We start from the raw sequence: 26,697 nt of genomic DNA, 5'->3' as shown, positions 1-26,697 counted from the left end.
AAAAGCGTGCTTTTATACCAACTCTGATTTTAAAAACTTTAATTATGCTGTAATAGTTTACCATTTATGATGACGATATATTGAATTCTCATTACAGACAAAAACATTTTGTAAACACGAATAGTCTTAAACAATTTCATTATATTCTAAAGTAATTATTTATTTGTTTTGAAATTTATAATTAAATGTGTAGATATATACATATTTATATTAAGAGAGTGATTATTTGCCCTATTTCCCTTGTCTTAAATAATTTCCCAGGAATTATTATGTAAGAAATTTTGTTTACAAGAATTACAAAACAGATTGTGTTACGTTCATTGTTTTTGGTTGTAGTATATATATATATATATATATATATATATATATATATATATATATATATATATATATATATATATATATATATATATATATATATATATATTGTTTAGATTGATACAATTTTTGTTTTGTCGGCCAACATTATGTGTTTTTTCTTATATCTTCAGAGTGCTACTTTCAATTTATTTTACATCATAGAGAATTAATGACATACAGCTATATATATATATATATATATATATATATATATATATATATATATATATATATATATATATATATATATATATATATATATATATATAATACACTTATATAGAACGTGTTAAAAATTCGGCGCCTTTTTTTGCTCTTTTCGCTCCCCCTACAACGAAAACCTGGATACGCCTCTGGCAAGGAGAGACTGCTCTTTTGTTTATTTCTGAAAGAATTTTCCACTTTCGTCCCCCAGTCTCAAGGAACTATTTATCCTTCCCATAATATCAATCTCACCAAGTATTTTCAACTTGTAGTTTGAAGTCCACTACACAATAATATTTCCTCTTTAATACCACATAAAGAACATGTTTCACAAAGACAGTGTATTGACAATATGGGCTTACGTCTATTGTGTCAACAACTATTTTAACTTTAACGGACGTGTCTACTTTATGCCGTTGAATAATATTATTAGAGAAATATGTTGTATGTAATTGGACATTTGTAGGTTAGATTACAGTATGTCAGAATAGGGGATAGTATGTGTGTGATTTGAGTTAACCCCTGGATGTTTATGTGTTATTATCCTAAGGTCAAATGCGGTATAAAAACAGGAGTTTGTTCGGGGAATTGTTAGTAGCGACTAGTGAGTAGGTTACGTTGATTTATAAATAAAGTTGATCTGAATAAACTGCTTGAACTGCGTAGCTTTTATGGATTTGAATGAAAGTAGGTTGCAACATTGTATTTCCACTGCTATCCCCAATAATTAATTTCACATGAAGAGTTTGATGCGATCTTCTCCAACTGTGTGAGGATTTTCTTTCTTTCTGCTGGACAATTTACAATGCGACTTTTTAAAATGCTGGCGCTAATGTTTTACTCCGATGTTGAAAACTCTTTGATCAAGTCTCTGACGTTTAAAATTAGTTTCGTGTCAATACTACGTGGCGTTTGAGGTTTGAAGATTCCAATGACTTGATTACAACATTGCTCAATAAGTTTATCTATTCCATTGCCAACCAAGTTAGTAAAACAACATTATTTACTGTGTAATTTGACGAACCCTAAGAAAAACCGAGGCGATCCTCTTGGGAGTCGTGACCAGAGTTTCTCTCTGACATCTCTCATACTAGTCCCTCCCGTCTCACATAAGAAAGTTAACAAAATGCTATATTTTATATTGGAAATATATAGATAATATATAGATCTACTTTGATTAGTGAGTAAATTTAACAAAGGTAAAACACATTTTTTATCAATTTATCAATGTTCACCAGTTCACCTAATATGCTAGTTAGTAAAGTTATTAGTGTCCTATTTAAACGATTCAAATCATTATAAAATTTAAGATATATAAGGAATAGACAACATTTGTATGGTAGTTTTTACATACACTTTTACTAAAAAAATAAACAACTATTTTCAGCTTTATTTTCTTTAAATACTGATTCACTCAGTATTTAAAGAATTTTGAGAAAAAGCGGCAGGTTTTTAATCCCTTGGCTATTCTGAAAATATTATATTCAAATATTTATATTATCTAATATAGTATTTAATATAAAACAACAATGTCAGTTTTTGAACATTGCAATGTATCTAACCCTACACCTATAACGGGGGTTAAATTGGTCTGCTTCTGAGGAAGCGATGCATATATATATATATATATATATATATATATATATATATATATATATATATATATATATATATATATATATATATATATGCATATATATTTTTGTGCATGTATTGTATTGCAAGCATTTTGAAACACCATCATTATTTATTAACTTGGTATTTTATCCAACAACAAAAAACAAAAACGATGCAAGTTCTAAAACAGGACATAATCTGTGGTCGCCATCAGTTTTTCTTTCTTTACAAAACTATGCTTGGTTTTTGATGTGATCGGGTTTTTTTAAAAAACAAACTCAGACGAAGGCCTAAGGTTGAAGCATCATTCAATTGTGGTTAGTTGAGTTGAGTTAACCCCAAGTGTTTATGTATTGTTTTCCCTAGGTCCTCGAGTCAGCTCTAATAACAAACTGTGTTGTGTTTTACACATATTGAAACAACAGTAAAACACATTATCCCTTTGACTCCACCCCCTTCCCAATCCATGACTAAGATCTTGAAAATTGGTAGGGTGGGGGTGGGGGAGCATTGTGAACGCAAATCTAAAATTAAACATACACAAGCAATTTCATAAAATAATTTTTCTCTACTTCTGCCCAAGTCTTACACATTTAAAATGGCTTAGCATCGTTAATATTTTTCTACACCCCTCCCCCGCCACCCCAACCCTTTTCGTCAATCCAAAGCAACTTTGTATTGATAATCTCCTAATAAAATCACCCTACCCTGTGGACAAAGTTTGGGTAGAAGCAAGAGTCTACTTACAGGTGGGAACAGGTGAGAGAAGTAGTGGTCAAGTATTCCGGCACCTATAGCATCACCCCACACGTTCACAGAAGTACGGAAGCGATCACTGAAATATGAAACAAAATTAGATTTTAACGAGGTATTTAAGAAAGCATTAGATTTTAGCGAGGCATTTAAGAAAGCATTAGAGTTTAGCGAGGAAATTGAGTCATTCTTTTCTTACTATACACTCAAAACTGTATGTTCTATCCATAAGCCTTTTGTTAAAAAAATATGTAGCCCCTACTTATGATTGTTTTTCGTATTGACGAGTAAATAAAGTGCCCTTTTAAACCGTACAGATCAAATGTGTTTCAGTGACCTCGTCGTATCTAGGTATAGTGTGGTCAGCACTTTGACCTGCCGCCTTGTGTAAGGTACACATCAGAGCTTGATGTGGGTGAACACTGTGACGTCATACGGACTCGAAACCGGGGTCCGAACTTGAGACTTTCAAGTTAGCACTCGAACGCTCTAATAATCGACCACGTTGTCCCGTTATTAATGGGTATTGAAGTATATCTAATTTAGCCAGGGTGGAAACTAATTAAAAACGCCTTTTAATGTATAGAGCAGAAGGCAGCACTGGCGGAAAAAAGAAAGGTTCGGTTTAATCTAAGACTTACATGATCCAATCAATGGAGACAATTAGAGCCACGTCATCAGTGGGCAGACCTACAGCAGCCAGGACAGTGACGATGGTGACGAGACTAGCCTGCGGTAGGCTGACAGATCCAACTGACGCTACTATGGAAACCAAGCTGTAAAAAGGGAAATAATTGGTTAAATAAGGGAAATAACTCGTTAAATTATGGAAGCGATTTCATCCGAAGGTAACTTTTCTTTATGAAAACAAATACTTTTTTAAACCACAAATATGATATTTTAGAAACTAAGTTGATCAATGACAAATAAAAATATTTTTTGTAATATTTTTCTAAACTAATAAAATGTAAGTAATAATACTGTAAATTAGTTGCTGCTCTGCTTATTTAGACATAATATGTGTTCTGTGACTCATCTTCACGTAATTTATTTTGGAAGGGGTGGAGGAGATAAAAGATTTTCGATGTTAGGACAGAGAGTATTTTGTCTAATAACAAGCTGAGGCGTCTGAACAAATGACTAATTACTAAACACAAAAAAATACAACAGTTTAATATAACTTAATCAACACAAATATACTTGAAATAGGGGCGGGGGTGTGGAGGGGGTGTGGAAGGAAGAATGATTGCATAGATCGACAATACTGGCTACCTTAAATGCAAGCTTGATTCCAGTTTCTTCCAAGCATCTCTCCACCCCTTTCCCCCGAAGAAAGTCTACCGCCCCCCATACTTTTAACACTGTCCCTCCCCTCTCGGTACTCCGCCCCCGCCCCCCCCCCCCCCCCTTCTACGAAAATATCAAGTGTCCTCCCGGAGAAAAATGTCTGGAAGAAATACTGCTTGATTCCTGCGTATTGTATGATATTTCAACATAACTACATCAATACAGAGAGACTTGAAGCGAGAGGGAAGGGATTCTGAGATCGTTATGATGAGAACCATTACGACGCAAGTTTGATTTCTGCTAATTAGTTTGAGTAATTCTGAACCTACCTCCAATACGTGTAAAAAGTATATAACAGAAGCAGCTCTTAAGAAAACCACAACAAGTGTATGGAGCTTGATACAAAAACAAATTAGAAAACAAAAACCGATGTAAAGCAGGGGAACTCACCCAATGACAATGACGTCAGCCACGGTGAGATGGATGTTGTTGACTTGAGCGATGTAGATGCATGCCACCGTCTGGAACAACGCGGTGCCATCCAAATTTAGAGTTGCACCCACCGGCGCGAAAAATCTGGTAATGCGGATGTTGACTTTGTTCTTCATGATCAGGCTCTCTATTGTGATGGGGAGGGCACACGGGCTGTACAAATATAGAAGAAACAGTTCAAGTTCATGGAGCTTCTCATTACATTATTGAGCAAATAATACTCAGCGTAGTGTGTTTTCGTTGTTTAAGTACACAACATAATACTAAAGTAAGCGTAATAATCAAAGTATATATTACCAGATACTGTGTTGTTCATGTTTATAGCATAAACAATTACAGTAGGCAATATAAACCGTTACGGTATTATTCAAATATACAACATAACTAGTCAGAGATAGCATAAACAATTAAAGTAGGCAATATTAACGGTTACGGCATTATTAAAGTATACAACATAACTAGTTAGCATAGTTATCCAAGTGTACAATGGAATCATATAGAGAGTGAGTAAGAAAGATAAATAATAGGCGGTTCCCAGAAAAAAGCGCAAATGGACAGCTGCGCAACGGTTAAATGCGTAAACAGAAAATTGTGTATTATTTCGAGAAAATGTGTTTTGTTATGATACAATTTACGTTTAGCCACTCTTTGTTAATGAATATAAATGCTCGATTTAAAAAAAAACAAAATTGCCGTTGTGTACTTTTTTTAATGCGCTTTTTTGCGTAGCGCATCTTTTCGGTCACCATTAGTCAACCCTAAGCATGTATTTACATTGTTAAAGTCGAGTCGCACGTCACTGGCGAGGCATTTGGACTAATGATGATAAACTAAAATCCCCCTCCCCCTACTCCACTCCTTTGCGTGTTTGCTTTCCCCAAACACCCATGCAATAAAAAAAAAATTGTAATGTATAACACACATAATATAAAGTCTAGCACACTCACCTGGAACCAGACGACCACGCCACGGCTAACGCACGTGCCATGTTCCCAGCAAATGGGAGCGGGTTCTTGCGCGTGAAGATGTAGTACATGAGGGGCAGGATGAGCAGTGAGTGGATGGCCAGTCCGCCGAACACTATCCCGATGTACGGGCCGAGTTTAGCCAGGGCGCCGGGTAAATCCTTGGTCAAGACAAATTTTGTGGCGATCAGAAAGATGAAGCCTAAGGGTGTGAACCTGAGGAAATAAATACATTCATTGTTTCAATGTGTGAACTGATATATTTTAATTATAAAAAGTGATAGTTATAGGTAAGTGTGTAGTTGGTTATAGAGATCCGGTTTAATTGCCCAAACGTCATGTATATCAATTTAAAAAAAAAACTATTTAAAAACGTATTAGTGTCTTAACATAAAATAAAACACTTTTAAATTAAATAAATCTGCAAATTTATGCTAATCACTATTTTTCTTGTAGTATAGTCAAATTAGTTGAATTTTAACTCCTCGCACAATACTAGCATTGAGGTGAAAACAACACATTCAATACACATTCTAATTGAGCTATATGAATAATGCATTTCTTTTAAATTTACCATATAGCAATCTTGAGTAGAAACGCTGTGGCCAGATTGAGCGAGCGGAAGAAATCCTTCATCGGTTTCCCCTCCACACCGATGAAGTGCAGGGCGAACCCAAACACGATGGACAACACAAGGATTCCTAGGACGTTGGTGCCTCGGTCTGTCACAAGGTACGGCTTGGTCACGTCGTCTGGGGGGGGGGGGGAGGTAATGAGACACAGGTAAGACATGTAATACATTATTTAATGGAGCTTTATTGATTTAACTGCGTATCTGTTTCCTGATTTGATCTCCTCAAAAAACTGTATCATTAACACATCTTAAACACCGTTTTCTTCCGTGTCCATGTATATATATATATATATATATATATATATATATATATATATATATATATATATATATATATATATATATATATATATATATATATATATATATATCCGGGTTCAAGTCAATAGAACGTCCCTGAGTTCACCCAGCTCTGATGGGTACCTGTCTCATGTTACGGAAAAAAGGTCTGCTGGGCATACTGCTGAAGATCAGTGAAGCAGATGAACTCTACTTCATCTGATCCATATGTATTGGGCACGAAGGGGAATATATATATATATATATATATATATATATATATATATATATATATATATATATATATATATATATATATATATATATATATATATATATATATATATATATATATATATATATATATATATATATATATATATATATATATGTGTGTATATATCGCGGCTGTATATATAAATAAATAAATAAATAAATAAATAAATATATTTATATATATATATATATATATATATATATATATATATATATATATATATATATATATATATATATATATATATATATATTGGTATATTGTATTTTCTTGTATAAAAATGATTACACTAAGGCATTCTATACTCACAATAATGTGCTTGCAGAGTGGTATTTGTCTGATTATCTATCTTTGTGAAATTGTCATCCATAGTTAAATTGCTGAACGGAAAATAACTGTCATTCTTCATAGTGACGTAGGTATCTGTTCTAAACTTTGTTAATACCTGATAGTAAAATAAATGTATAAACTATAGGCCTACATTCTAGTAGAAACTTGTCATATTTATTTCATTTACCTATTCTATTTTAAATAAGTCGTTCTCTGTTGAGTACCTCATCTAAATTTGTGACATTTGTATATTTTATAATATTGTGCTCTGTTCTACACCAACTTTGTTCTCTTATTCACTATGTGAGAGGAAAGCAGAGATAGAGTATCTAAAGATCCACATATTTTATACTATTCCCGAGATTTCACTTATCAACTCGTATATTTCAGCCCTTGTTCGGCATCTTGCTTCTTCATTAGGTTTCACGCTAGGTAAATACAGCTTAATCTAAATTGTATTTGTATGCTTTTTACCTAATGATATTTTAAAATATTTTAATCGACTTGAATTTTCAAGTCTCTAGATAATTGAATATAGGAATGTAATTGAAAGTAATAAAAAATTTCTATTAATGTAGTAAAAAATGTTTTAAGAAATGTATTGTTTGCCACAATAGAATATAATGTAATAATGTATTCAAATAACTGTATAATAATTTAATAGATTTATTTTTAATATATAATAAATGTTAATATTAAATTTACCCTTTACAGTAGCCTACGTCGTTTTCATAATAACACAATATTTTGGAAGAAAAAATGTTTTTAATTTTAAACATTGTTACTTAAATGATGGTTACGTGGTTTAACTTCACAAAAGTAAAGAACAAGCACATTCGCACGAAAATAACATTTTGCGTGCGATGGTGTGAAATTTCTTTCTGAAATTTAAAGTAGTAACAAAATATTAGTTAGAATGTTGCGCGAGCACTATGTCGGTGAATGTCCTGCCTTAAGAATACGGTGGGACACCAAACCAGGGGACGAACCCGGCGCCCTTGCGATAGTGTAACTCAGGGGTCTCCAAACTACGGCCCGCGGGCCGAATGCGGCCCACGAGGTCATTTTATCCGGCCCGCGACGATCTTTTTGTCCAATGAATAAATATTTGTTGGAGGTGGCTGAGGAGCGCTGCACAGGAAATTCAAAACTATTTGAACATTTAGCTTTGTTTTCAAATACAATTACTTGCAGTGTTGCTGACATTGGTGAAAACATTGCGACTCAAATAGCGAAAAATTCAAGCAAGTTTCGCCATTTTTTAATTGTAATTGATGAGTCGCTGGGCAGCTGTTCCACCTCTCAACTGTTTGTGTTCATTAGAGGTGTGGATGAAGACATAATCATAACACAAGAGCTGGCTTCGCTACATATAATGTATGACACTGTTGCCGAAGAGGATATCTAACCATAGATAGTTCAGAGACAAACACAAAATCGCAAGATTTACCATATTTCACATCAGTAAGATTGCTAATTTTGCAAGAAAATTCTGAGCAGAGAAAAGAAATAGGTGACTTTCTGATAGTAAAGGCAAGTCACAGCCAATAATGTCTGATGAAGAGTGGGTATAGAAATTGGCCTCTGCTGCAGACATAACTAGTCATTTAAATTTTCTGAACCTAAAACGGCAAGAGATTGAAATCTAGTTTCTGATCTATACACCCACCTAAAGGCCTTTAGATACAAACTTGTCATGTTTTTGGAACAAGTACAGGCTAACAACTTGACACACTTTCAGCAGTGCAAGGTCTTTACGGCTGAAGCAACCACTGAGTTTCCCACGTCATTTGCATACGAGATAATTAAAGACCTCCAGCTGCAGTTTCAGTAGCTGTTTTCTGACTTGGATTCAAAGGCAGAAGAGGTGAGACTGTTTCAAAGCCCATTTGAAGCAAATGTGGCCAGTTGCAAAGATGAACTGCAGCTGGAGGTAATTGAATTGCAAGAAAATGACTTCCTTAGAGACACGTTCAAAGAAGGGCGGATGGGTTTTCATACGTTTTTGCACAAGGAAGAGTTTCTTAACATTAAAACTTGTGCATCAAAGTACCTTTCAAATTTTCGAACAACATGCTGTGTGAACAAACATTTTCAAGAATGAAATACGTGAAGAACAATTTGAGAACAAACTTGGACCTCGGGTGGGGGGGGGGGGGGAATTTATACAGATATTTATAGAAATATATACACATTTCATTCGTTGGGAGGGGGGGGGGGCACGACCCTGAAAAGAAGCCTTAAAGAAACTCTGGCCCCCGAACTAATATTTGATAGTTAATGCGGCCCTCGGGCTGAAAAGTTTGGAGACCCCTGGCCTACATTAATACTGAAATAATGAAAAACAAGTATGCATATATATATATATATATATATATATATATATATATATATATATATATATATATATATATATATATATATATATATATATATATATTGCGCTATAATTAAATTTTTATTTTGCTTTAAACTTACCCTTTCAACACACGCTGCAACTAAATTGTCTGGGAAATATTGTCTGTAGAAAAAAACAAAATCCTTTTATTATCTCTTATAAACTATATTTTACTATTTGCAAAACATTAGATTGTATGCAAATTATAGTGTATGCTTCGATATTATACAAGGACGGCGTGGTCGAGTTGCAAAGCATACGGCTACTAACCCGAGAGTCTCGAGTTCGGATCCTGCCAGGCTTGAGACTGCAGCACGTCCACTAACTCAACCCAGCTGTGATGGTTAAGACCCAAGTAGGGGTATAATGATGACCAATCCATTTGTTGGTTGAAGTCATTGAAACAGATGAATTTTAATTTATCTGCTCGGTCACGAATGTGAAAAGATGGTACATACAATTTCTAGTACACCTTCAAGGTTCCTTTTTATTTGTTATGTCCCTTTATTAAAGTTAGCATACCAATTCATATTTTAGAACAGGGGTCTCCAAACTACGGCCCGCGGAGATCTTTTTGTCCACGGATAAAATGTTTATTAGAGGTGGCTGAGGAACTTTGCCCAGAAAAATTCAAAACAATTTAAAATTGTAGTTTTGTGTGCAAATACATTTGCCCACCCGTGTTTCAGACATTGGTGAAACCATTGTGATTCAAATAGCGAAACATGCTAACAAATTTCGCCTTTTTAAAAATTGCAATGGGTGAGTCGCTGGACAGCTGTTCCACCTCTCAACTGCGTGTGCTCATTAGAGGTGTGGATGAAGACATGAACATAACACAAGAGCTGGCTTCCCTACATAACATGTATGGCACTTTTATCGGAGAGGATATATTCAATGAATTTAAAAAAACATTTGCTTGGATTGACCTGACAATTGATGGTCGAAAGTACATGAGTGGTGTAAAGAAAGGCTTTGTTGGACAAGCGAATGAGAGAAACATTCTACAACCAATGTTCCTGCACTGTATTATTCACCAGAAAGCTTTGTCTGCTAAATATATGGACATTAGCAGTGTACTGAATCATGTGGTGAAGATGGTGAGTTTAATAAGGTCACTTGGGCTCAACCATAGATAGTTCAGAGATATGTCGAAATTTACAAACACATAACCGTACGATTTACTATATTACACAGCAGTAAGATGACTAAGTTGTGAGAAAGTTCTTAGCAGATTATTGCCCATGGAAGACTTTTGCATCAAAAGTACCTTTCAAATTTTGGAACAACATTCCTGTGTGAACGAACATTTTCAAGAGTGAAATACGTGAAGAACAATTTGAAAGCAAACTTGGACCTCGAGTGTGTTGTCGGCCCCCAAAAGTGTTTCTTTCAAACTTTTTCTCAGGGGGGGGGGGGACACCTGAAATTTGTATATATTTCTATATAAATTATATTTCGTTGGGGGGGGCGTGGGTGGTAGACGTTCTTCGGGGGGGGGGAGGCTTGACCATCCCGTAGAGATGCCTGGAAGAAACTCTGGCCCCCGAACTGATCAAATATCAGTTAATGCGGCCCTCCGGTTGAAAAGTTTGGAGACCCCTGTTTTAGAACTACGTTTTGGGGAGGGGTGGGTGAGGGTAAATTTGGCTTCATCGTTTTGTGTTGCGCGGTCTGACTTGTTGCTTTCGTGACGATTGGGGGGGGGGGGGTGAGTTAAAATCGTGATGTCATCTATAAGGGGGGAAAAAGGTAAAGAATCCTCTTTAGACCTAGTGATCCGTTGGACAGATGAAGTAGAGTTTATGTGTTTCTTGACCTCGACATATGAAGGCAAGGTGTGGTCAGCACTTTGCACATCTATAAGACGTCCTCATTTGCAATGGCTGTAATAATTTATTTAATTAAAGTACCAACGTTGTGGGTTGTTTTTTTAAACAGTCCATGTTTAATAACTTGAATAAGAATATCACACGGTCATTCGATGTTTACGTACGCGATCAATTCAAGCAGTGGATCTATAGAGCTCTCTCTCCGGATCGACGGTGCCTCTCTAACTATCCCAGGGTGGATGGAGAGGATTAAAATAGCGCCAACAACAATGGCGATAAGCGTCGTGGACAAAACGTACGCCACCACACACACGCCAAATTTACCTGGAATGAAACATAAAAAAAAATAGTTTTTTTTAAAAATCTGATTATATATTTTTTAAAAAATATTGAAACATAATATAACGTGATACATTCAACAACAATGCTTGGCAATATTGTCTATAATTGGATTCAACTGTTTAGGGGTCGTCCATAAATGACGTCACACTCGTAGGGGGTCGGGGGGGGGGGGGGTCGGTAATTTTGTGACGATGTGTGTAGAGGGGGAGGGGGGTCAGATGGTGCGACGTCACACTTTTGCATTATAAAAGAGAAATGTTAGAAAACTAATTTTAGACGTTATTTCGCGTTTTAGAAAACTGTTTCATAAATTGTAATAGGAATTGATTAAAATAGTCTATTTTGACAGATTTCAGACAAGATTTTAGAAAAATATCGATGTTTAAAAAAAGTTCAACTGCAATTTTGAGGGGGATTGTAGGCTGAGGTAGAACGTCATTTTAGGGGGGGGGGGGTCTGGCTTTTTGTGACGACGTGTGACGGAGGGGAGAGGGGAGGTGAAAATCGTCAAAAAAAGCGTGACGTCATTTATGGATGACCCCTCACTATAAAAAATCATTTTTTACTAACGTATTGAAAAAATATTTACCGAAAAAGTGTGATCCAACATTAGCCGAACCGGAAATGACCCCGGAAATAAGAAGTGGCATTGTCAGAAGTCTGATGGAGTTGAGTGATAGACGGCCGAGATACTGATGATTCACAGAAATAAAAAGTTAATTAATGAGTTTTATTTCAAGATTTTTCTTGTAATTGAAATAAGAAGTAAGATGATAATTATTGAGAATTTTTATGTGTTTTATCCTCTATTTTGTTACTGAAACAGGTTTAGAAATAATTTTGTAAACATGTTTTTCTTTCTTGGAGATTAATGGCCCGATGAACACTTGACAGAACCCTCAATTCTAGGGTTCTAACAATATAAATGCTGTCTACTTTCACTTTCTCACTTCCTGTTTTGTTTTAAATCTCATGGCTAATTAAGTGTTAGTACTATTTAACTTCAGCTCAATAAAAATCGTGTAAATTTAGTTGTTGTTAACGATTTTGCTTCTTCTCACCATATAGGGGTATACAAATAACAAACCGACAACCGCTGTTCTCATTTAAACGTATCTTAACATTCACATTCATGTAGCCAGAATTCAAGTTATTTACGTGGCTTTAATAAATTTGGTAGCACAAAAAAAAAATCACTACTGCAACTTGTAGTGTTTACAAATGTAAGGCCCTTCATTTTCCTGCATGAATTCTTGCATTAAGTAAGTTACGTTTTTTTTACAATGAGATCGCGAGAAACTGGGTCATTTACGGTTGTGAAATACAGGGCCATCTGAACTTGTCAGAAACTGGGCCATCTACGGTTGTGAAATACAGGGCCATCTAAACTTGTCAGAAACTGGGCCATCTACGGTTGTGAAATACAGGGCCATCTGAACTTGTCAGAAACTGGGCCATCTACGGTTGTGAAATACAGGGCCACCTGAACTTGTCAGAAACTGGGCCATCTACGGCTGTGAAATACAGGGCCATCTGAACTTGTCAGAAAATGGGTCATCTGAGTAACAAAATCAAAAGACAAAACATGCCCACTTCAGTGTCTCAAAAAAAAAAAAAGATGATTCACTTATCAAACACTAATGTTTTGGGATGAATATCAGTGGTGCTTTCATACTTTGGCCCGCATTTCTATGTTGTTGATGTTATACCAGATAGCGGTATTCTTCTAAATTATTCAAATGTTTTGATCTTCAACTGCGCCGCTGAAAACTAGGTCTAAAGCCTAAGTTATTTTGACCGTGTCACATACATTAAATTAACTGTCCGTAACAATTTGTGTGTGTGTGAGAGAGAGGTCACTCATGCTACTATTGTATGTTGTATCGTGGAGTCTAGACATATATACAAGGGGAGAGTAGGTGTATGTAGAAGGCAAGGGTATTGACACATTTTCCAGGACTGCTTAGACTCTTAGACCGTAGAAAAAAAATGCGGGACACAAGATACATCCACCATTTAGCGCTACAACGACATACTGTGCAGAACTTGTTTGACCTTTTGGGCGATAATCAGGCCACGAAGAAAAGCCAAGGTAGCTGTATCTGTTAAGTTTTAACAACAGCGGTATTTAAAAGAAATAAAATTAATACCCACAGGACAATAATAGAAGAAGAAAAAACAACCTTTGAGTTATTTAAAAATTACGTTCCCCCTCCTTTGTAAGTATTTATTAATAAGCAACGTGCACACATATTTAAGTTTTTAAAATTAAAAATCTTACATACTTCCCCGGGGAATAAATTTAGGTTCATAAGCCTAGTACTTTTTTATGCTTTGTGTTTGACTTCAGTATTTCTCTAATTAAAATCCTTTATAATTCACATTCAGCATAATCACATTAATAGCAGCGTTACTTAATAAAAGTAATTTTAAACCCAGCGAATAAGCGGATATTTTCTTTAATCTCCATTGATCTATGTGATGGATACTCATTTTCTTTCCTTCTAGCTTAGAAATAATTCACCTTTGTTATGCAAGACAAAACTGAATATACTAATCAAATAAACTGTTTTCAGTTTGTTTATGTAAGATAAAACCGATAATAGTAATCAGTAATCAATTTAATGTAATTCGCTTTGATTTTGTGAGATGAAACTAATAATCCATTAAATTTATTTTTTCTTAAATATACTGGGGTCGTGACTAGGGGAACTTTAGAGAAAAACTGGGCGATACCCTACTGCAAAAAAAATATGGAGATGGGTTGGACACAACCAACTAGCAACATCACTCGACAGGCGCTTGATTGAAATCCCCCAAGGAAAAAGGTGGAAGTCGGTAGACCAAAACAAACTTGGAAAAAGTCAGCTGTAAGAGAAGCAGAAGCAGCCGGAATGACGTGGACCCCACTTGGAGGAATCGCCCAGAACCGTGTAAGATCAAGAGGAGTGGTTGCCTCCCTATGCTTCACAATGGGTTTACAGGAATGATGATGATGTTGTTTAGGGGTTTTTTCCTTGGGAGTTGAGTAGGAGTCTGGGGGTGTATGTCTAGGAGAGTTGAGTGGGGTGTTATTCAAGGGTGTTTGTCTTGGGAAGTGGAGTGGGGGTGTTGTTCAAGGGGTATTTGTCATAGAGATTTGTGATGGTTACGTCAAAGTTAACAGCTTCAAATATCGATTGTTTACCTCTTAGCAAAATGTCTTCAAATGCTCCTCCTCGCCCTATCTATCTACCACACTTTACCTACAAATTTACAGCTTAAAACATCTTCTGATAACCTAAAATTTTACCGTTCAAAATTCTCTTTTCCCCTCAAAGTAAAATATTTTCATATAAACCGCCCAACTTAGTTTAAAACATCTTCTGATTATCTCAGTTCGTAGGTTAAAAATCTCGTTTTTACCTCAAAGTAAAATATATTCATGTAAACCTCAATATTTACTTTAAAACTGTTTTGATAACCTTAAAGTTTACAGTTTAAAAAATCTCACTTTCACCTCAAAGTAAAATAAACCTCAAAGTTTACTTCAAAACTTCCATTGATATCTCAAACTTCACAGTTCAAAAATCTTATTTTTACCTCAAAGTAAAATATCTTCATGTAAACCTCAAAATTTAGTTCAAACTTCTGATAACCTTAAATTTTAGTTTTAAAAATCTCACTTTTATCTCAAAGTAAAATAAACCTCAAAGTTTACTTCAAAACTTATATCGATATCCCAAAGCTCACTGTTAAAAAATCTCCTTTTTACCTCAAAGTAGAATATCTTCATGTACTCCTCCTCCCCCCACCTGTTCCTCAGCCCGACGCCCAGCCCAGCGGCGATGAAAGCAGCCACAATGACCACCAGGACAAACAGGTTGTCCATGAAGACCTGAAACCCCCTGCTGTTTTCTGGGGCGACGGGCGCGGGCGTCGGCGCGGCGTTCTTGGGCTCCGTCCAAGATCTGAGCCGCCTAGCCATGGTGGAGAGAAGCTCCGGCATGGATGCTGGTGGTCACGTGATGTATGGTGGTCACGTGTCTTAGGACCTCGGTGTGTGTGGAGACCTGGTAGATAAACAAAAAACATGTTCCTTCAGTGTTATGTTTGTGTCTTTTAGAACTGGGTATATTTTGTTTTAGACTGCTGAAATTAGGGCGATGTAAAGCCGATTGGTAAAATTGGTATAGTTAATATTCCGGCATAAACTGAGCTTACTAGAAAATTGTAAAAAAAGAATAAATAAATATAAAGTTAGGACCGTTTTAGATAGGATGGTCTGTGGATGGAAAAGATAAAGTAGATTTAATCTGTTTCTCTTACTTCGTCATTTGAGTCGGATAGACTCAGGGGCGGCTTATGGACTAATTCATGGCTAGCTAATGGACATTCCATGGGTTCAGTCTAGATAATAGGTGTTCTATGGATTTATGTTACATAATGGACATTCTCTGGATTATGGCTAGATACTGAACATTCTATGAATCATGGACAGAGGCTAAATGGTTTTTTAATCAAGATAGTTGTGAGTCAATACTGAAATGGTGAATAATAGAGGTTTGAACTCGTGAAAACATGATTTTGATTAATGATCGTTATCGTAAAAGCTGGTATCAAGCACAGAGGAAAATAAAAACAAATTGAAATACTGAAATAAATGTAATATTTATAACAAAATAAAAAAAAGATTGAAGTACAGAACTATGATTGGACCTCCACTTGGTTAAACAGTTACAAAAATTGAAAAAATAAAAATAAATTAGGGTTATTAAAATCTATAAAAATGTAACAAAAACTATTAAAAAAACAGGTACGATTCTTCGCCGTATTAACAATTAAGAAAAACAAAAACAGTTTTTTTATAAAAAAAAAAGGTTTTTGGTTTAATTAATTAAAAACAAAACTTTAATACAAGGTAAGTTAGATTAAACATAAGATTTATTTTTATATTAAAAATTATTTCGTTTCAAAAAGTACATACCATCATCGCATCAATAAAAAATATTTCACTACCAACTAATAAATCCGATTTATGAATCTTTTGGTTTTTTTTTTACATTTAGTTCTAAATTAGAGCACCATTCACCACTTACATAACTAACAGAAACACCCTATCAAAAAAATTAAACAATATATTATTTTTTAACTGTTTTTATTCAAGCATTCTCTAAAACCGTTATCAACAACCCGTGTTGCTTTGATGAACACATCAACCAAAAAACAACAACGAGATCATCGCCAATTGAACAGCTTTGAACGCATAACGCTTGCACGCTAACATGGATTCGTTGGCGCCAGATGTTCAAGCTATATATATGCAAATCAATACAACACACTTCTTATTTAACTCACCATCAAACTTTGATATATGTGTACCAGGAAGCAACGTAATTATCTGCACGGTTATTAAAACGTTATGTCCATGTAATTACAATGATTTAATTTTTACAAATCTTCGTTAATTTGATCAATGCCAACAAATAAATATTGAGTATAAATTGATCAGAGCTAATCATATACTTCAAATCTTATTAAAGTACAGGCAATAAAAAAGATTTTTTAAATTAAAAACTACTGCGTTTTACTTTACTAGTAAGTTTTTCTATATTTAAACATACGATTTGAAAATCTCAAAGAGAAAACAATTTTAAAACACAAACACTAAAGTAGACATAATAAAGACGTTTTAAGCAGGTCTTTATTTGAAACTTTTAATTTAGAAACAAACAATATAACACTATGCTGAAGAAGTCTTTTAAGTGTCGGCCTTATAATAAAGTCCTTTGAGCAGCTAGCTGATGGTAAACATATACAATGTTAGTATCGATACCGTGTATCGATTTCTACAGAAGTGCTAATCAATGATTTATCATAAAAGACAATATAAGGGCGCCAACTACACATAAAATATGGCGCTCGTGAAAAACAAACGTAAAAAACAAACCGGGAGTGATCTCCCCAAAACTTTCTCGAATATTCTTATATAAAATAACAGGGGATGGGAACTCGGGCTATAGGCTTGATTTTTAATCCATTTTAAATACTTAAAGTTTTAAAAATAGAATAAAATCTCGTAGACAAAAAAAATGCACACCAAGTGAACGCTAAATAAAAAAAAGTGCATAATAGTGCGCAATATTATTAGTACTTTAAAAATTTACATTAGTTTTTTTAGAAATCGGAAGTAGCGTAAATTAGTACTTCCGGTGAACGAAAATTACTCAAAATTTGACAGAAAGTAGAGAATTACATCTTTTACTTACATGTGAAATTGCATTTATCTATCTGAAATAGTACTCAAGTTATAGGCTTTTGAAAAATTCAAAGTAGAAAAAGTACCACTTCCGGTTATCGGAAATCGCTCAAAAGTTGATCAGGATCTACGATTTTGATAAAATACTTATATATGAAATTTCATCAACCTAGCTGTAACGGTACTCAAGTTATCATGTTTACACACGGACAGACAGACAGACAGACACACACACAGACATACGGACAAGATTGCAAAATTATGTTTTTCCGTATCAGTGATTTTTTTTTTGCACGATTACAAGACTTTCTCTATACTTCGTATATACGAGAAAGTAAAAATCAATGTGTCTGAACGCGTTGGCTCGTTACTACCTCGTAGTTGTCTTGTCATTTTTCTGTTTTTCAGGAGCTATCGGAAGGTGGGGGGGGGGGGGGGGGGGCGCAACCGTGTCGCTCTAAAGGTAGGTTGGTAGGGGTGGATAATCAGTGTTTTTTTCCAGACTTGATATTTCCTGGGGGGGGGGGGTTACATTTTCCGGGGGGCGGACACTGGTAACAGTATGTTTTCTATATAAATTCCCTCTCGTTCGGGGTGGGGGGGGGGGAGGGGGGGGCGCACCCCCGAAGAAAACCTACCCCCCTCCCACTCCGAAGAGTTGCCTAGAAGAAACTCTGTGGATAATAATTGTTACTTTAATAAGGATTCCAAAATCCAGTGTCTTTACAAATATAGATAAATTAAGCAACAAGTCAACAAAATAAGGAGTCCGCCGGGGCACAGAGAAGTATAGCTGCGTCTGATGTGTATAGTGGCCTTACTTTTTAGCCACTGGTTCCGCCTAGCAATTGTTTCTATACCGTCAAGCTTAGACCTAAGCGGTGACCACCAGGGGGGGGGGGGGGCTAAAACAAGTTGAGAACATCGAACTAAAGCACCCTGTAAAAGTGATGAGACCGGCATCTTCTCGACTAGTTAGCCCAGGGGTCGGCAACCTGCGGCTCGTGAGCCGCATGCGGTTCTTTTTATATCAAGATGCGGCTCTCCAGCTCCTTGAACAAATACTAATAATCTTAATAAAAAAATAAAATATTTGAAATAAAAAAAATGTTTTGAAAATTTTAACTTTTGGCTCTTCCGCTTCAAAAGGTTACCGACCCCTGAGTTCGCCGGAAGTTGCTGATGTTTCGGTCCGCGTGGCTAACGGAGAGCTTAGCTCTCTGGTCCGGTACATGTTGGAATGTTTTATAGTAGTCCATACCTACCGTCTCGCGCCAGAAGAGTACAAGCCTACAATTAAGTAAATTATAATCCAAAGTTGTTTGTAATGTTTAAACAGATAAGATCTAATTCCGCAGAAACAAAAAGTATCCTCCGATTTGAAGAAGTAAAACTGTATCCAATATAAGTTTAAAAACACATTTATTGAATATATCTCTCATATTTATCGTGGGCGCATTTTTTTTTATGCATCAATGATTTTATTGCATTTAAGTATATTATCGAAAATTGGATTTTATCTAATTTGAAGCAACTATTATTTTTTCGCGTTTCATTTCGAAAAAAAAATGAAAAAAAAAAGTTAATAAATGCTCCTATAATATTAAATATTACACCGTAAGATTATCATTGCTTAAAACAAAAATTGACTTGTGAGATCAAATTTGTGGTAAAATCAAATTCCATGTCTAAACCACTTAAGAGAAACCATCACATACACTTTAGGTCGTAGAGTTTCAGGTATCTGAGTTTCTCTAGAGTCTACGAGAACAGCCAAAACTCTTGTTGGTGCCTGAATGTGGTTCATCCTGTTTATAAAGGCGAAACAAGTTTTTCGCTTCTAGTGTAACACGCGTGAAAGGTCATGTGAGCCTCGTTCATGGTGACTAGAGTAGAAAGGGGACACAACTCGGATAGAGGTGAACTTACAATTATAGTTTTTGGGATACCCAGTGACAATGGTTGTATATATGTTGGATGTTAAATTTAGATTTATTTTATACAGACTTGTGAGTCATCGTGATTCCTCTATGACTCAGAAGTTATTTTTTTCAGGTTTTCTTTTATTTTTAAGTTTGTGATTCATGGCGAAATCTTTCTGACTCAGTCTATGTCTATTGAAGATTTGGGTTAGTTATAAATGGTTTCTTACTTTAAAAAACATGAATCGGCTATTTAATTTTACTACAGACTTTTGATATTTGAATAGGTTAAAGTAGTCTAATTCAGTATGATTTGAGGTGTCAGGACAAATGATCTCACGGAGAAATATCCAGAACAAAATACCTCAGACAAAAAAATTTCAAGACAAATTAACTAATGACATAATAATTCAGACAAAACAACTTATGTAACCGAAGATGCTAATGAATCTAATCACCCCAACAGAAAACAGCATTTAGTGAGTGTAGCTCTCAATTTTTATTCTCAACGGCTGTTTCAATTGTGGAAACAGCGATGTTCATTACGTCGAAACAGATGAGTAGTCAAAATCAAAGTCATTTCGCTTTCTTCAAATATTTTATACACAGTGCCATGCAAATGTATAATACATCTGTACCGTTGATTAATTGTACCCGCACTAAATAGTTTTATTATTTCAACACTATCCTTGTTTTGAAATCGGAGACCAAGAAATCTAGGCAATTTTACTGATTTATAAAGTTTATGATTTCAGTGCAAAATTTGTTTTGAACAGCCATAGTAACCATGGACGCCGATAGAAAACAACTAATAAAAACTTTAATAAACGTTCACATAAATGTTTTTGTCGGTTAGGAAAATGTCGAAAATAATAATAATATATTTTTTAACAAACAAGCAAGAATAATTCCCACGTATACAAAGAATTGAGTGAAACTAATTGAGTAATATAAACAAACAGTCGCTCAGAAGAATTTTGTATTTAATTTTGTTTTGTTTTACTTGTGCACAGTTATCTATTGCGGCACAGCGGTTGGATACTGCTAAGTAACCTTCACTTTGTAGATACTGCTAAGTAACCTTCACTTTCTAGATACTGCTAAGTAACCCTCACTTTGTAGATACTGCTAAGTAACCTTCACTTTGTAGATACTGATGAGTAACCTTTACTTTGTAGATACTGCTAAGTAACCTTCACTTTGTAGATACTGCTAAGTAACCCTCACTTTGTAGATACTGCTAAGTAACCTTCACTTTGTAGATTCTGCTAAGTAACCTTCACTTTGTAGATTCTGCTAAGTAACCTTCATTTTGTAGATTCTGCTAAGTAACCTTCACTTTGTAGATTCTGCTAAGTAACCTTCACTTTGTAGATTCTGCTAAGTAACCTTCACTTTGTAGAAATTGTATATCGGTAAGAGTAAGTCTAGACGCATATTTTAATATTTGAGATTAGGTAATAGTCGAACACCGTGCAACCGATTAACGAGTGAATAGTTCTAACATAGAATTTTGTGTTGTACTACATTCTGCAGAGGAAGGAGTGGTCGAATGGTTGAGCTTACGACTGCTAACCCGAAAGTCTCGAGCTCGAGTCTGTAGAACGTCCATGAGTCACCCCAGCTCTGATGGGGACCTGATTCACGTTAGGGAAACAAAAGCGGCTGGGCATAGAGCTGTCAACATTATAACCGTGTATGCCGAGGTCATTGAAACAGATAAACTCTACGACACCTGTCCTATATGTCTTAGGCATGAACGGGAAAAGATGATTCTAATTACATTCTGCACCCCCCCCCCCCTCCACCACCGCCCCCAACCTCCTGCTCTACAGCGGCAGAAATTGTGAAGAATCAGCACGAGACACCTCGTCGATTGTCGTCCACCTGAGAGTGACCCTTGTTGATGACCACAACCTTTAACCCTGACCTCTTTTCGCCGTGCCCCCCCCCTTCCTTCACCACCACCGCTCGCACCCCCTTTTTACAGTTACTGTGGTACCTTGGGACAGAAATTGTGAAGAATCAGCACACAATCCCCATACGTATATCTACCACGTCGACCCTTGTCCACCAGGCAGTGACCCCTGTTGATGACCACACCCTTTAACCCTGACCTCTCTTGTACCTCCCCCCCCACCCCCTTCAAATACACCGCGTGGGTGGAAAATTTTCAGTCAAATACCGCAACACAGCGAACCCAGGTAGCGTGCACTTTTAGATGATGAAAGTACACGTTACTTAGAGTAAACCCTCACGTGGGTCAAGACCCTCGGTAGAAGGCAAGCAGGGGGTAGAGGGGTGAAAAATGAATAATGAGTGTCATGACCTATTTTTTTAAAATCCATCGCGAATTGTGAATCTTTATCCAGGTGACCTATATCCGCACGGCATGTGACTGTTGCTAATTTTAGCATCGGAAAATCCGTGGTCATGGCCTTATAACTTAAACTAAATAATCCCTTCTTTTTCGTTATCCCCCCCCCCCCCCCACTCAAGTAAAAAGGTCAAGAAACTATTATTTTGTCCTTAATACCTCAGGATACGGGGGATCCATTGATGTACTTTACATTTAGCTTTTGTCATTGTTTTATTTTATTTGTATAGTAAACAGATTTGCAAGTGCCACGTACCTAAAACGTTTAGGCCTATTAAAATTTTTTTATAATAACAAGATTTCGTAAAGCATTAAAATAAGAAACAAAACAGACATTTTCCTTAATTATAATTAGGTGCTTAAGTGGAGTCTCTTTTGGAGTCTTTGAAAAATTGATAGCGTTATTAATAGCGTAGGTTCAGATATCATTTCAATACAATTTAGGAAATTATCTCATGTATTAGCAGACCTAACTTTTACAACAACAACAACAAAAAGTTAAAAACTTTTTTTATTAATAACTTGAAAATTTGAACGAAATGGTTTCATTATAAGTGGTTAAAAACTGACTTAAAAAATTCAACCACAAACCCACAGACAGACGTACAGGTATATTGAACTGAGAAAAATAAAAATAGTGTTATTTTTTATAACTTGAATGATTAATTCAAATATCTTATTATTATAGCCACGCCATCTGCATGATTCATATGACGATTTTAACATATTTAACAAATTTAACACTATGTCTACAGTGACTAAAATACGATTCCAAACCACTCAGTGTTTATTTTATACATTATTCTCATGGGGAGCACTTTATAATTTGGGGGGAGGAGGGGGGAAGGGGGACACACACACGACAACCCACACTTACATGTTTTACCACCCTTGCTACACGCATTCATCACAGGCCTAGACGCATTTGATATATATATATATATATATATATATATATATATATATATATATATATATATATATATATATATATATATGATATACGGATAAAATAATACATTCATTCTACAATTATGTTAAGTACAATACAACCCAGTTTACTTTTTTTACTTTTTTTTGCCACTCGTGCAAATTAAAATTCCCGCTTTACGTAGCATGTGTATTCTAATTTTTCTGTTCCGCTTCGGTAATTAGAACAGAGGTATCTCCAAACCACGTGACGTATTCGTCATTCAGTGACTAATCGCTGCTTCTAGGTGGGTGCCAGCTAGGGTACCTCTATATAAGCTCAGGCATGAATGTAAATTGTTGTGAATGTCTTTAGTTTCTAGAGGTCTGTTTGCTATCTCCCACTTTCTAATATAAATTAAAATGAGTTGCTTTTTAAAAATCTAGATACAGTTCAAGACTGTTTTTATTCCCCTTAATTTTTCACTAAATGCAGCCATATTTCTGGGGTATAACATTTAGACACGTAAATTATCATTTGAACAATGAAACTCCAACTACTAAACGGACTTATCTAAGTCACATTGAACATATTTCGCTGTCGTTCATACTCTTTATTCTAAAACGGATTGACGGGACCTAAGAATATATATATATATATATATATATATATATATATATATATATATATATGAACAGTGTCACGCTGGCTGTTAGCTAGAAGGTTTTCAATAAAATATTATGAATTGAACACAGGCCTATTTATTTTATTGTTCAAACATAATTCATTTAATCAGACACGTGAAAATCGATAACGTTCGATATGTAATACACTATTCCGATATTCTGTAATTGTAAAACCCTGCCGTTGAAACCTCCGGCCGCTGTGCGTGACCTATTTTCTGTCACCTGACCAAGTCTCATGACAGCGTGCTTGGAATCAGTTGACCGTGACGGTTCTTCTGACTTTCGACCTGTCTGGCATGCGGACCGAGTCACGTGACTGTGTTTGGGAACCAGTGGTCCGTGACGGGTGTTTGGATATTTACCCGACTGTCATACCGGATCTGTGAAACAATGTTCACATTTTTTTCTAGAGACGGACCGAAGAGAACAAAATAGAAAATAATTTTAAAATTTAAAAAAAAAAAAAAGACCCGATATAGATAGATCTACAAGTACATATTTCTGTAGTGTGTATCGAAGCATTAACTGACATTAACTTTTTAAAACCGATTCTAATTCTAACATCAGAGTTTGTTATAGAAATCTCTAAGGCAACGGATTACTGTTTTATTCCACCCCCCTCCCCTTTTACGAAATAGAAAAAAATACAAAATTTTAATAGAATATATATATATATATATATATATATATATATATATATATATATATATATATATATATATATATATATATATATATATATATATATATATATATATATATATATAAAACTTTAATTATAGTCATCTCCCCCAAGGTAAAAAAAATCTGAAAGAAACCATGCCTACGATCCACCCTAGTTCTTACCCCCCAAACTTTATCGTAACCATAATCCTGACTCATGCCCTGAATGCAATGCGAATAACGAAGGGAGAAGAAAAATATATCGAAACAACACATTAGCTCTACCAGTGATCCCACTAGTGCAGGACTGTGTGATCTTCACTAATACGCTTCCTCTAAAACCAGTGGTTCTTAACCTGGGTTCGATCGAACCCCAGAGTTTCGGTGATTCAGTCTCAGGGGTTCGGCGAAGATCAAAACACACCCCCGACTATGAGTCACGATCGGATTTTGTCATTTTCGGACGATATTACTATTAAGAAGGGTTCGGTGAATCGCATATGAAACTGGTGGGGGTTCGGTTCCTCAAAAAATGTTAAGAACCACTGATCTAAACTGAATATAGGATACCTTCAACTACAGCGCTAGACAATACACCCGGCTTTTTTTATTCTCCGCAGACACATCAGTGCCGTGTCACCTTTATTTTATTGGTGTGTCTGGGATCTGGGGCTTCAGCATGTGTTGACTCATGTGTCATAAGGTCGCAATTTACTCATTTAAATATGTTAATTTTGATTTGCTGTACATTTCACTTTTCGAACCTGACGGCCCATGGAGAAATTGTAGTAAAGTTCACGTGTTTCTGTGAACCTCGACATATGAAGGGATAATGTGGTCAGCGCTATGGCCAGACGCCTTTACTTTCCCTAATGTGAGTTAGGTACTCATCAGAGCTGGGTGGACTCAGGTACGTTCTACTGACTCATATTTGAAACTCGAGACCTTCGGGTTAACAGTCTAGCGCTCTACCTCTAGGTCACACCGTCCCACATGCTGACCTTCGTAGGGTGATATTTTTAATGCTAGTGTACGACTATGGTAGATTTTAAAAAGAAAATAAATTGTGTTAATTGTTTAGTAAACAAGTAACTTTTATTATAAATGAATTTCTAAATATAGGACTAATTCTCTTAAATTAATTTCTTTAAAAAAAAATAAAAATACAAGAGGCCCTATTTACTGAAAGGGTCCGTTGTATGACTGTATTGACAGTGGTTGAAAAAAATAATTCCACATCTCATTTTAGCCTGTTAATCGTACAGGTTCTATTTAAATGTAGGTCTGTGACCGACGACAAGTTAAATTTGATACATTTTCTTTATTATACGTGTCATTAATTGCTGCTAAACAAATCGACGGATACCTCTAATTAACAGCAGACTTACATTAACACAAATTCAAAACATAAATCTTACAGTATGATCATAGGTACATATCTTGTAAAGTGATAGAAATGAACAGCTTAATCATAAACATGTCAAATAGGGCAAGCTAATTCGTACGGCCAATCGTTACCAATACCACCAAACCAAATACGACTCCGACTATTATTTAGAATGTACTTAATAATCATTTGAAGTACAACATATGCAATAATTTGAAAAGAAAAAATGAAAAGAAAATCCAAGCTACACAAAGAGATACCATTGCTTATAGAAACTGTAACAATTTTAAACTGCCAACTCCGCAAATACTGCTTCACACTGATTAGAAAAACATTTCCTTACCGTAAACAGCCAGAGGAGTCTTTGTTCGTGGGGTCCATTCCAATTATTCCAGGATCACAGAAAGATAATCTGTAACTTTAGTCAGATAGCCACATGTTAGGACTTCATCTTTTTGGCTGACATATTTTTTTTTTTTTTTTGGTTTCAGAGAGCGGAAATAAAATTGGGCCTATCAAACAACGTTTGAAACCACAACAGTTCCGCTTGACTGACTTGCTACCACCCTAGTCAACGTCTGCTAAAAACTTGGTGACGCTGTAATAGTGCGGGTTAAGGCGGGGCTACTCCTGGGCGAGGGTGGGGTCGGGGGGGGGGGGTGGCTAGACGCCAGAATACAACCTGCCGATTTGCGTCACTGCTGCCAAGTTTTAAATTTCTTTCCAAAATATCTCGATCTAATT

General features: G+C 35.5%; 1 protein-coding gene across 3 annotated transcripts in view; it reads right to left on the bottom strand.

Annotated features, from left to right (window-relative positions):
* LOC131955562 (excitatory amino acid transporter 3-like) overlaps window positions 1-26,484 on the bottom strand; it is a 31,592-nt gene extending 5,108 nt beyond the window's left edge. The window contains exons 1-11 of one of the 3 annotated variants that reach the window (XM_059319724.1): window positions 26,297-26,484; window positions 15,525-15,822; window positions 12,360-12,462; window positions 11,593-11,752; window positions 9,677-9,719; window positions 7,178-7,313; window positions 6,253-6,430; window positions 5,661-5,894; window positions 4,672-4,866; window positions 3,576-3,710; window positions 2,929-3,016 (exon numbers count right to left, since the gene is read on the bottom strand). In XM_059319724.1, coding sequence (XP_059175707.1) covers window positions 2,929-3,016; window positions 3,576-3,710; window positions 4,672-4,866; window positions 5,661-5,894; window positions 6,253-6,430; window positions 7,178-7,313; window positions 9,677-9,719; window positions 11,593-11,752; window positions 12,360-12,462; window positions 15,525-15,758 — 1,506 coding nt within the window. In that variant the 5' untranslated portion in view covers window positions 15,759-15,822; window positions 26,297-26,484. Of the gene's footprint in view, window positions 1-2,928; window positions 3,017-3,575; window positions 3,711-4,671; window positions 4,867-5,660; window positions 5,895-6,252; window positions 6,431-7,177; window positions 7,314-9,676; window positions 9,720-11,592; window positions 11,753-12,359; window positions 12,463-15,524; window positions 15,823-16,736; window positions 16,774-19,726; window positions 19,789-26,296 lie in introns of those variants that run through there. The other 2 variants (XM_059319725.1, XM_059319726.1) reach the window with 2 other exon arrangements.
* Between the last annotated feature and the right edge of the window lie 213 nt (window positions 26,485-26,697).

The sequence above is a fragment of the Physella acuta genome, unplaced genomic scaffold (genome assembly GCF_028476545.2).
Source record: "Physella acuta isolate Inbredline_101_S28 unplaced genomic scaffold, ASM2847654v3 ptg001079l, whole genome shotgun sequence".
NCBI classification, from domain to species: domain Eukaryota; kingdom Metazoa; phylum Mollusca; class Gastropoda; family Physidae; genus Physella; species Physella acuta.
Note: the sequence above shows the minus strand (reverse complement) of the source record. Positions and strands in the feature narration are given on the sequence as shown.